Raw genomic sequence first — 13203 nt, forward strand, 5'->3', positions numbered from 1 at the left:
CCATCAAGATGGAACGCTAAAAAGGTCAAAATGCAGATTTTAAGACCAACCCATTACCCAAGTCCTTTATATAAGCTTTTTGTTCAAAGAATTGGCATATTGAAACAATTGTCCTTTTAACTGCCAGTTCTAATGACACAGATACTGTTCATCTGGGATGTTACCATTTACTTGTGATTTAATTTTTAGAGTGCCACACAGCAGTGGTTGACATCACCCAAACTCCTTAGGCTTGCTTCAACCTTGCAGCACAAGCCTAGTCATCCACACCAAAGCAAAGGCAAAATACTCTAAATGCTAGAAATCTGAAATAAAATCAGAAAATGCTGGAAATACTCAGCAGGTCTGGCAGCAACTATGGAGGGAGAAACAGAGTTAATATTTAAGGTCAATGACGTTTCGTCAGAACTTGGAAAAGATATAAATGTAATTGGTTTTGAGTAAGTGAAGGGGAGAGGGTGGGAAGAACTGGGCAGCAGTGGCGGCGGCACAGTGGTTAGCACCGCAGCCTCACAGCTCCAGGGACCCGGGTTCGATTCTGGGTACTGCCTGTGAGGAGTTTGCATGTTCTCCCTGTGACCGCGTCGATTTTCGCCGGGTGCTCCGGTTTCCTCCCACAGCCAAAGACTTGCAGGTTGATAGGTAAATTGGCCATTGTAAATTGCCTAGTGTAGGTAGGTAGGTGGTAGGGAATATGGGATCACTGTAGGGTTAGTATAAATGGGTGGTTGTTCGTTGGCAAGACTCGGTGGGCCAAGGGGCCTGTTTCAGTGCTGTATCTCTAAAAAAAAAAGGGAAGGTCTGTGATAGGATGGAGGGCAGGACAGATTAATTATCTTCTTAGCTCGGATGTTCCCTCCAGTTAAATGGCCTATCAATACTCACTAGCTGGGACCATCCCAGAATAATCTAATTTTACGACACAGGAGGAGCCCTTTCAGCCCATCATACCTGTCCAGGCTGAGTCATCTATTTCATTCCTATTCCCTGCTTTTTCCTTATACCCTTCCAAACTTTCATTTGCCCTTTGTATGGATTCTGCTTCCATCAGTTTCTACTAGAGCATTCCATGCCCTAATAACCCTCTGCATAAAAAAATTATTTTATCCTCTCCCTTTATTCTTTCAATGATCATAAATTTATATACTCTAGTCACAGATTGACCAGTGGAAATAGTATTTCTCAATTTACCTTATGGAAACTGTAAGGAAATGGTTAATTCTTAACTTCAGCTTTTGCTGTTGCTGTTAGAAGGACGGAAAAGTCAGTCTTGTTTTCCAGACAAAGACTTTGGCTGATAAGCATTCAGCTACAAGCTTTCTCTGACCTAGCAGCTGTCCTCATTGGGATTAATTTCTTCAAGGACACATCTGCACAAGGCAAGTGATAACTCATCTGTAGGAAAGTCTTGGGTCCCTATAACTGTCTCCAGTTGAATTATTTGACTGACAGTTCAGTCAAGATGAAAGCCTTGAGAAGGTAAATGTGAAGCCTTCTTGTTAAAACTAAAGTTCATTAAGTGAATAACAGGATGAGGTAATCCTTTAATAACCTATGAATATGCACCAGAGGAAAAAATATAGTGAGGGATGTTAGAACAACTTTTTTTTCCCAAAATTACACTTTATTCATAACATTTGTAAAAGTACAGTTCAAATTTGACATTTCATGAAGTGCTATACAGTTCAATTCCACTCAATACAGTAAGAGGCACTCTGAGGTGCCTCACTACACTTACATTGACATGAAATGCAAACATAACCTGTAAAACATACAGCCCGAGGTGTTTTACACAGGTTTCGGCCCCTTGGTGTACTCTGGCAGGAGGGCCTTAGACTTGCCTTTCTCCACTGAACCTCTGTGGCAGCTGCCCCAAGCTTTAGTGCATCCCTCAGCATGTAGTTCTGGGCCTTGGAATGTGCCAGTCTGCAACACTCAGTCGTAGATAGCTCTTTGCACTGGAAGACCAACAAGTTTCAGGCAGACCAAAGAGCATCTTTCACCAAGTTGATGGTCCTCCAGCAACAGTTGATGCTTGTCTCGGACAGAGTCCTGCGTGACAGAGCTGCTCGGGATCAACTTCAACAAAAACCACTGCATCTCTTTCCAGGCGTTCTTTGCAAAGGCATATTCCAGAAGGAAGTGGGCAACAGTCTCTTCCCTACAGCAGCCACCTCGAGGACACCTGTGGCGGCGCCGAGACTCCAGGTGTGCATGAAGGATCTGACGGGGAGGGCCCTTCACACCACCAGCCAAGCTACATCTTGGTGCTTGTTTGAAAGTTCTGGCAATGAGGCATTCTGCCAAACAAGCTTGACAGTCTGCTCGGGGAACCATCCAACAGGATCCACCATCTCCTTTTCCCACAGAGCCTCAAGGACATTACGTGCAGACCACCGCCTGATGGACTTGTGGTCAAAGGTGTTTTTCTGCACAAACCTTTCCACAGTGGACAGGTGGTATGGCACGGTCCAATTGAATGGAGCGTTCCATGGCAACATGGTCAGACCCCCCCCCCCCCCCCCCCCCTTTGTAACACCAGGGACAGACAGAATCTCAACACATAGTGACAGTGTTAGTACAAATGCTTCCGAATTCAACAAGGCTTGGCCAGCCCATCCCTCAAGCTTGAAAACTGTGGCACAGTGAATTCTCTGGTACCTTGTACCATAAGTGTGGCCCAACATATGTGAGCCATTATTATTGATTACCAATAATAACACACATACAATAATGATAACCATTGCATGCTTAATTCCCATGAAAGCCAATAAATGCCTTGAACTTTGCTATCTTGCGGAATGACAAATTTATAAGAACATCCATTCCCAAATAGAAACCCCTCAATTTTGAACACCTCTATTAAATCTCTAAACTTCACTTGTTCCAATGAAAAGAGACCCAGTTTCTCTAGCCCCTTAGCCCTGGTATAATTTTAGTGAATCCCCTTTCTGCTCTCTCCATGGCCTTGACATCCTTCTTTGCTACTATATTCTATAAACCTATTTATAAACCTTAGAATCACATAATTTTTTAAAACTATATATAGCATCAGAAATGTGTCTGTCCACTATTTAAGGCTGTATAACTGAACGCCTGATTTACTGCTCCTCTACTTTATAAAGTTTTAGCATTTAGTGTACATGTCCTCTCCTAATTCCTATGAAAATACATCATTCACATTTTTCTGCAAATTTCATTTAACATCTATTTGTCCAATCTATTGACCTGTCTATGCCCTCCTGAAATTCCTTACAGTCCTTTCCACAGGTGACCATAATCATTTTTGTGCCATCTGTAAACACTGGTTTACCCCTATAACCAAGTCCACCAGATTGTTTGTTTGTACTACAAGACAAACAATGGTCCCAATACACCCCTCCAGTCCAAGGAACATGCATTAACCACTATACTGTTTTCTGTCCTTCAAGTAACTTCTTATCTATACTGCCGCACTCCCTCTAGAGCATTGATTTTACCCGCGCAGCAATATTAAGTGTCTTTTGAAAAGGAATGGTCAATTGGACATAGTATTCGACATCCAAGCTTCCAGTAACTGTATCCTAGCAAACAGTGCCTTAGAAGGGGTAGAGAGGAGAAAAATTTGGGGGTAGGAGGAAATAAACTCATTTGATATGAATAGGTTCCTGAGGTCAACAAAAACCACATTACAGAATCATAGAATAATACAGTACAGAAGGAGGCCACTCCACCCAACATGCTGGTGCCAACTCTTTCAAAAAGCTATCCAATTGTTGCATTCCCCTGTTCTTTCCCCACAGTGCTACAAATTTTTCCTTTACAAGTATCGATCCAATTCCCTTTTCAAAGTTATTATTCAATCTGCTCCCACTACACTTCCAGCCAGTGCTTCCCAGAGCATATCAATTCATTGCATAAAACTTTTTTCCAAGTTGCCTCTGCTTTCTTTGCCAATTACCTTAGATCTATGTCCGCTGGTTAACAGCCCTTCTGCCCTGGAAGCAGTTTCTCTTTATTTGCTCTATCAAAACCTTTCAAGATTTTGAATAACTACCAATTCTCCCCATAAACTTCTTCCAAACTGCTCAATTCGGGAACCATTCCTTTAGATTGGAAAATTAAGCATATCACTCCACTATTTAAGAAAGGTGCGAGAGGAAACCAGGTAATTAAAGAGCAGTTAGCATAACATCTGCTGTCGGGAAATTACTTTGGTCTACGATTAAAGCTAGGGTGACTGAACACTACGAAAATTTGCAGCTGATCAGAGAGCACGAGCATGGATTTGTAGAGGGGAATTCATGACATGAACCTGACTGAACTTTTTGAAGAGGTGACTGAAGTAGTGGACAGGAGAATGTCAATGGATGTTATTTATATGGACTTCCAGAAGGCATGAGATAATGTCCTGAGAGGCTGTTAGCTAAAGTTGAAGCTCATGAAATTGAAAGTAAATTACTGACCTGGTTAGAAAATTAGCTGAGCGCATGAGACAAGGAGCAGGGGTAATGGGCAGGTGTTCTAATTGGCAGGATGTAACTAGTGGTGTCCCACAAATTTCTTTGCTGGGGCCTCAACTATTCACTGTACTTATTAAATGATGGGGCATAAAGTCCCATATCTACATTTGCAGATGACACAAAAGTAGTTAGCATCGTAAGCAGTGTAGATGGAAGCATAAAATTACAAAGAGGTATTAATGGATTAGGTGAATGAAATCCATTTAACAGAGTTTTGCCCAATGTAGCTAAATGGGAGGTCATCCACTCTGGACAGAACAGGGTACTTTCTAAATAGGAAATAGCTAGAAACAGCATGCTAGACTTTATGCCTAGAGGACCTGAATACAGGTGGGTAGAAGTCCTGCTTCAGACCTGAAGTACAGTGAGCAGTTCTGGAAGGATACACTTTACCTGCCAATCTTTGATTCCATTCCACCAGTTGAACATTTTCAAATTTGATTTTTCCTTGTCCTTTTCCATAATTACCCTACATCTAAATGATATGCTGATCACTGTTTCTCACATGCTCTCCCACTGTAACATGCTCCACTTCATTGCCTGGAACTAGATCCAGCATTCTTCCTTTCTTAATAAAAGCAAAATACTGCAGATGCTGGAAATCTGAAATAAAAACCAAGTGCTGGAAATACTCAGCAGGACAGGCAGCAACTGTGGAGAGAAGCAGAGTTAACGTTTCAGGTCTGTGATCTTTCATCAGAACTGACAAAGTTTAGAAATGTATTAGGTCTTAAGTAAGTGAAGGGAGGGGGGTTTGATGGGGAAGAGAACAAAAGGGAAGGTGGGAGATAGGTCAGAGGGCAGGAGAGATTAAATAACAAAGCTGTCATGGGACAAAGGCAAAGAGCACATTAATGCTTGTGGTGAAAGATAAAGCATTAGTCCAGAGAAAGTGGTAATGTTCTCTTTCCACAGATGCTGCCTGACCTGCTGAGTACTTACAGCACTTTGTTTTCATTCTTCTTTTCTTATTGCTGGAAACACACTCACCAAGAAAGTTCTTTTCTTCACAAGTCATTAAGTCCTCTCCCTCTTTGCCCTTTACCATGTTATTTTCCAAGTTTATATTAGGATAATTGAAGTCCCCCATTAGCACCACTCTACAGCTTTCACATCTTTCTGCAACTTGCCTGCAAATTTGCTCCTCTATCTCCTTCCCACTTTTTGGTAGCCTATAGCATACACCCAATAGTGTAGTAGCTCCTCTACTGCCTCCTAATTCTAACCAAACAGATTACGTCTTTGAACCCACAAGTACATCATCCCTTTCTAGAATATATGCATGCTTGTTGGTGGTACTCCACAATGTGGAGGAAAGAGTACATTTGGATAACATGACCAGAGCCCACAAGTACATTAACCCAAAGAGAAAATTCATGGCAGGCAGCAAGTATAATGACATCATCAGAAGAAAGTTCGAGTAAGAAAAAGCCTTATTGCTTAAAGTAAATGTTTTGTTACTTTTGCAAGTCTTGTGCTTTCCTATGCAAATATGTGCCATGAACTCCAACATGATATTTCAGATCTGCTTTTCCATTAGGACACAACAGATTAAACATGAGCAGCTAAATTTATGATTGCAAATCCCCATGTGGGAGAAGCCTGTATTTTCCATAAAATGTATACACTTAATAACAAGACACCAGCCTTAAAGCATGCTGACATCGCTATTTTCACAAAGCTTAAATGGTCTCTGGGTGCTCGGTCTTCTAATAGTGCAATAATCCAGGAGTGCTTCAATGATTCTTTCAACAACAGAGCCACAGAGCAGTATTATTCCCACCTAGCAACTGCACTGGAAAATAAAGGTTTTTCTCCAATCTGAAACCTAAATATAGTGCTACAGGTTACACTGTAGAAGTGGATTTCACTACTAAATAGTCTCTAATTTTAAGATTGTTCTGGATTGCCCCACCAGAGGAAATAGTTTCTCAATTTGCCCCATTAATTCCCTTAATTGTTCTAAATACCTCAATCCTCTGAACTTGAGGGACTACAAGCCACGGTTATACAACCTGTGCTCAGAATTTAACTCTAAGTCTAGGTACCATTCTGGTAAACCTGTGCTGCAACCCTTCCAAACACCCAATCTGTGTTTGGTCTCCCCAATATATAGGAGACCAATCATGAGAACAGAATACAGGATATTAAATTGAAAGATGTAAAAGCAAAAACATTAACTCTGTTTCTCTCTCCACAGATCGGGCTGAACCTTCTGCTGGCGGCGGGCGAAAAAAATGGTGGCCGGCAAACTTCTGTGCAGCAGCTCATTTAAATAGCCACGGCGGGCCTCACCCCCGCAGCCCCCGATCACATGGAGAGAGCTGGCTGTCCGTACCCGGCAATGGAATTAGCTGCCTGTGCACAGGCGCTGACACCATCTTTAAAGGGCTTTGAGCTCTACTGCGAAATTTAAATATTTAAAGTTCACATAAATGAAAAGAAATGCAGACATTTCTTCTGCCCCTCTCCCACCCCCTAAAATTATTTGCCCTGCCATCGGCGCAGGCTTGGAGGGCCGAATGGCCTATTCCTGTGCTGTACTATACTGTACTTTGTACAGCAACCCCATTTCTTCTGCCCCTCTCCCACCCCCTTAAATTATTTGCCCTGCCATCGGCGCAGGCTTGGAGGGCCGAATGGCCTATTCCTGTGCTGTACTATACTGTACTTTGTACAGCAACCCCCCCCCAAAACACTAACTTTGTCCATCCACCTTTACCCCGCCAAATTGCACAATCTTTAAACTCCAACCCTTTCCACCATCCCTGACACCCATGACATTATGTTGAACCCGTTTCCAACCCCCACCACTGTTCCACCCCCCACAGATAAAACTTACCTTCTCCCCCCTCCCCAATAACGTGGCGTCTCGTTAACCTGGACGTGAATCCAAAGGCATGGGAGTGCCGGCCACCAGCCTGAAGATCGCAGCAGGACATCAGGCGCCTATGTAAGTATCAATAATTCATTAAAATATTCAAATGGGGGTCCCATCGCCGAGCAGCGGGGGGGCTGCCATGAGGCCTCACTGCCGCCGGTAAAATCAGGCCGGGCCCTCCCACGTCGGGGTGCGTGGCAGCCCTCTGCCAGAGGTACCTTCAGGCCCCCACCCCATCACGGGCCTTGGGGAGAACAAAATCCAGCCCATACTGTCTGACCTGCTGATCATTTCCATCATTTTCTGTTTTATTTCTGTAGTTACCTTGTTTTTCTCTCACACTTATTGGAATGATACTTGGAATTTTCCAATCCAAAGAGCTTTTGAAAATTATGACTAATGTATGTGCAATTTACTCACCTTTATTTTAATTACCTGGCGTTGAAACCATCAGTCCCTAGAGATTTGTCTGTCTTAAGTCCTATTATTTTTACCATTGACATTTTTAAAAAAAACTTATATTAAACCACTAAGTTCCGCCTCTTGAATTATTTTTAGGTTCTCTTGTACTAAAAAAAACTTGGAGGTACTTGAGAGGGGGATCTGAGGTAGGAGCAAGGAATCCCAGAGGAGATGAAGCATGAATCAGGCACAAGGGGCAGACATCCACACGTCAATACTATCAGGTTTCCCAATAATTTCCCAACAGGATACAAGGCCCGCATCCTGCTGCACTTCCAAATGGCAACACACCCCACAGCATCTACATGTCCTGAAGGACTTGTACTCAAACTAATTAATGCCTGGTGATACAAGACTGCCAGTTAAGTGCAGATGATTAATTGCAAACAAAGCTCCTGCAGCACAGCTCACATCTTACCACTTCAGAATGCTAATGAAATTGTCGACCTACAAACGACAAGTTTTAGATTTCCAGCTTTCTCCTTTCCTTAGGTTGTCAGGCAGTTTTAATAGAAAGATTGGCTTACATTTAGTGTAACCAATTTTCTGGGGTGGGGATGAAAAAAAAGAGGGATGGAAAGGAAATCAATTAAATATTGACTTTCCCTGCCAGGAATTTAGTAACCCCATCAATTCAAAAAGGCTTCACATGTTTCCATGCACATTAAAGTGCATATCATTCTCTGTAGTAGCACAGATTTGCCAGTAAAGAACAATGCCAATAACCCTCAATGTTACTCCTTACTCTTGCAACTGCTAGGTGAAGTGTTGATATCACAGCAATTTATCTTTATTAGCTTTATCTTGACAACTAACTTCTTGAAAAATTACTCAAGTAACAAAATTAGCAAAAGCACAACTGCAGGAAATACTGGAAGTTGTAAAATGACTAAGTGAGTTCTACAGTCTTGGGGATACGTATTTGGATTTTTAAAGGCTTACTGCTAGATAACTGAGATAGTTTTTTTTTCAATTTGTTCAAATATACCTAGGTCAGAGCTGTAGATTATTCATCCATTCCAGAGAAGCACCTGATCCACAGAACTGGGGTCAAGTCATTCTAAATTAGTCTGCTTGTAGACCTATCACGTAGACCTTTTTCCCCACTCCCGCAACTCCCATCTGCTAAAACAGATTTTTGTGCTGCCCCAGAGGGAGGGAGGAAAAGAAATACTCTACAATATTTGTGAGCAGAAAAATCCCAAAAGTTCTTAGGTTAAGGGATTAACTGAAATGGAGGATTGACTAAACGGCTCCATAAAAGAATCCCGTACCTGTCAACCCACAGCTCTCCCTCACCACCACCTCCCACGACCACTTCCATGCTGTAACAATAACTGTCTATTATCAAGTCATGGATGAGCCAGAATTTGTTCCAAGTTAACACTGGGAAGCTTAAAGATGTTGTCAGCCCCGCATCATTGTCATGATTCAACCTGAGTGAGCAACCAAGAAAGGAAAAGGAGTCCAAGTGGCACACAGGCATGAGCAAAGCTTCAAATCCCAACTACAAAGATCACTTCCACATCATTGAGACACTCTGCCTCCTACCTCAATCCCATGTCCACCTTTGCTAAATTCAATTTCTCTCACCAATTTCCACCTTCTATAAATTCTAAAATGCTCAAATACCACTTGTGTTCCGAAACGCATTAAGTCCTACTCGGCAGAACTCCTCCTTTTGCTGATCTACTCTGGTTCCCCATACCTCCAGCAGATGAACGTGAAAATCCTCATCGTCTATAAAGCCCTCCACTCCAACCTTCACCACATGGCATATCTTGTCCTCCAGCACTCTCAATGTGATCGATCGCCTGAACATCCACTTCCTTTGCTCCACTTTCATGGCAAAGTCTTCAGTTACTTCGGTGTTACTTCGGTATTCCCGTCGGAAACTCCCTCAAAGACTACTGTTCTCTCTACTTCCCACCTGACATTAAAAAATCCTTTTCAAATCATATCACTTCAACTAAGATTTGGTCACTTTTAAACCTCCTGCAAAGATTCAGTGTTCTATCCATTTTTCTTCTGGGATGTTTTTTGACCTTAAAAGTCTTATACAAATGCATGCTCTTGTAATGAATTAACTAATTAAAACTGATAATTAACTGGCAGTTGTCCAACATCAGTATTACAATCAATAGAAATAAATTAATTGGATTTATATAGCACCTCATCACAACCTCAGACAGCCCAATCCATTTTATGGCCAGTGGATCACTTTTAAAGCAGGCAACTATGGCAGCCAATTTAGCCACAAAAGATAAAATGAATCGATGACCAGTTAATCTGTTTCCATGGTATTATTTTATTATTTTGGGGAGGTGAATGTTGGCCAGGACAAAAGAATATTCAAAGAATACTATGGGAGTTTATTTTTAAAAGCCATCCAGACATGAAAACGGCCTCAGTTTAATGTGTCATCCAGAAGGACAGCTTCTCCAACAATGCATACTTCCACAGTATCAAGCTAGATTAGGTGCTCAAGCCCATAATGGGGCTTAAACCCCAGAATTCTGACTCAGGTGATCACTTTACCAAAAAAGCCAGGATGACAAGGATGAGGAGTTTTCAATTTACTATAGCTTTCAATCTGTCTGATAATCAATTTAGGAATGCCAAATTGTTATCGCCAATTCCACAAACACTATAAGAGGAAGAAATAGATGCTCAGTGGTGACTTTGGGCCACATTACCAAAGCTTACAGAGCTGGGGACTGAATAAACATGCCAAAGCTAGTGAGTGGGCTTCATAACTGTACAAAGTACAAGACTTCCTCATACATGCAAAAAGCAAGATCCCCAAAGACAACATCTCGACATACATAAAAAGGCAAGACCTTGTAGATGCAGAATATTTTGTACTAAGTCCATTTCCAACTACAGGACCTGTAAGTTCAGTTCAACATTGGTGCTAAGAATACCATAATCCATATTAAGAAATGCACAAATAAAACTGCCAATGTTAAATTACATATTCAGTGAAATGTAGAAAGTAATAATGAGAATCATGCTATCATTGCACATATCCTTTGTCCATGATCCACTGACCAGGACCTTGAGTTCAAATCCCAGCCCTGACAGACATTTGCACTTTGGTTTGCTCCAAGTGGTGAATGGCTATTCAAGGTAACTTGAATCATCAAGCAACAGTATTAAGCAATAAGCCAAATAGATTGAGTAGCAGGAGACTGACTGGATATACTAGTATTGTTCCCAGGCTAGTGTCATGCAGTCCTTAGTGTTTATCATGACAGTGGAGGAAGCTTGGACACATGGAATGTGACTAAAACATTGGGAAAAGCCTATGAAGCATGAGGAAACATTCAGAACAAGAACGCATTCACTATGTACGCCCACCCGCCAAAACATATATGCAGACACACCAGGTTACAAAGCTCAAAGTAAAAGGCATCTAGCACTGGCTTAAGAATTCAAGTATCACAAGCATTTTGCTAGTCAGACTGTGTTTTAATATAACCCTGCAGTCAACTACAATTTGCTTCCTATCAGAAAACAAGATGTGTCTAAAAGCATAAAGCCACTCAACCATTCTTCATGTCCCTTTACACAATAAGCACTTTTTAAACACATGGCTGTAAAAATCTAACAGTTACTGCGCTTCAAAACAAACATCTCATTCGTGCTTTGAGATGTTTCACTGTGATAAAGTGGTATTTCAATACAAATTTATATTTCAAATCTTTTCCGTTCACAGATCTTTTCACAAAATTCTACCTATCCTTGAGTTATAAATGTAATTACACCATTGTGGGAGTTCAGAGGATATCCTAACTTAGAAGTGCAAACAAATTTAAACTTAAAACTTTGAGCAAATGCTTTGAGCTCACCAGGCTGACATTTATTTGCGAATGTTACAGTGCTAGCCAAAAAGATAGAAAGGCTTTCAATAAAAGCAGACAAACAGATCAAATTAAGGAAGATAATTCAAACGAAATTGGTGACCACAAACAAAATGTACTGCAGACACACAAAGGACATGATTACATTGCATTTATAAATCCCTAAGCTAAAGTAGTAGTCATTCAGTTCCCACATCTTACAAATGCACAAAATAGCAAAAATCAGCTGTACTCACCACTTTCCATCGTTCCTTTACTAGGAAACTGACTGACAATATGTCAGGCTGCTCACCTCCCCCGCTCATGTCTGTGGCCCCTTTTGGAATAGCTGCTATGCAATGCATAAGTCAGCCAGGATCTTCAGGGTTCCAAACACAGGTTCCATTTAACCTGAGGCTAGAGAAATGAACCAAAATGTATTAGCATTTGAAATTGACAATAATTTGATTCTTGCCCACTGAATTACAGCAAAGAACATCCAAAAATCATAAATTACAACATGTAATGGACTGTACTGTAATAAGTACAAACTAAAAATGGCATGTGCTTGAGCACATGGAAACAATTTGCACATTGCACAATACAAATATTTTGAAACAAAATTTAAAACAATGATATAAAAACAGAATATGCTGAAAATACTCAGCAGGTCAGGCAGCACCTGTGGAGAGAGAAACAGTTGACAACTTTTCATCACAGACCTGAAATGTTAACTCTTGTTTCTCTCTCCACTGATGCTGCCAGAACTGCTGAGTATTTCCAGCATCTACAGTATTTTGCTCTTATATTAGTGTTTAAAACAATGATGCCTTATTGCATACAAGATTAATGTGAATTTAAGGTTTGCAAACTAGTTTTCAACAAAGTAATGACACCACAATGTGGGCATTTTAACCTTTTCTTTCATCTCAAAGTTGAAATAGCAGGAATGAATCTTTCCCAAATCGATTTGCAAGCATTCTCACCTCCCGAGAACATAGAGCATAATCCTCCACATCCTTTAACGTTGCTTATAATGCAATATTTGTCTGAAATTCAAATTTGTCTGCCAGTTAAAGAGAAAATTTAAAGAAAATTGTACTTGGCTTATCAAAAAAAAATTACAAAAGCAGCTGATAATGCATGAAGGTGACCTGCAACACGTAGCCAATCCGGGCACTAGCGTAGATCGACCTCACCATCAGCCTGATGCAATCCATCACATGCATAAACCAGACACACTGGAAAGTCACCCACACAATGATTCAAACCCATAACAATTTGCTGACAGTCTCTCTCTTACAATATCACCATACTCCCTCTATTGTTATCAAATTATTTTGCAAGTTTATACTGAAAATGTGTTGCACATGCATAACAGAATAACACATTAGTTATAGCTCTGGTAAATACGGGAGAATTTATCAATTCTGACATGACTCAACTTACCCACACAATCGACAGAACAAAAGGATATAAAACAGATCAGAGGCACAATATATTGAGAGTTTGGTAC

General features: G+C 41.0%; 1 protein-coding gene across 2 annotated transcripts in view; it reads right to left on the reverse strand.

Moving 5' to 3' along the window:
- ttbk2a (tau tubulin kinase 2a) overlaps nucleotides 1–13203 on the reverse strand; it is a 290578-nt gene that overhangs the window by 241979 nt on the left and 35396 nt on the right. For both annotated transcript variants that reach the window (XM_068039750.1, XM_068039749.1), the window contains exon 2: nucleotides 11945–12104. In XM_068039750.1, coding sequence (XP_067895851.1) covers nucleotides 11945–12052 — 108 coding nt within the window. In that variant the 5' untranslated portion in view covers nucleotides 12053–12104. The remainder of the gene's footprint in view (nucleotides 1–11944; nucleotides 12105–13203) is intronic.

Source organism: Heterodontus francisci, chromosome 9 (assembly GCF_036365525.1).
Source record: "Heterodontus francisci isolate sHetFra1 chromosome 9, sHetFra1.hap1, whole genome shotgun sequence".
NCBI classification, from domain to species: Eukaryota; Metazoa; Chordata; class Chondrichthyes; order Heterodontiformes; family Heterodontidae; genus Heterodontus; species Heterodontus francisci.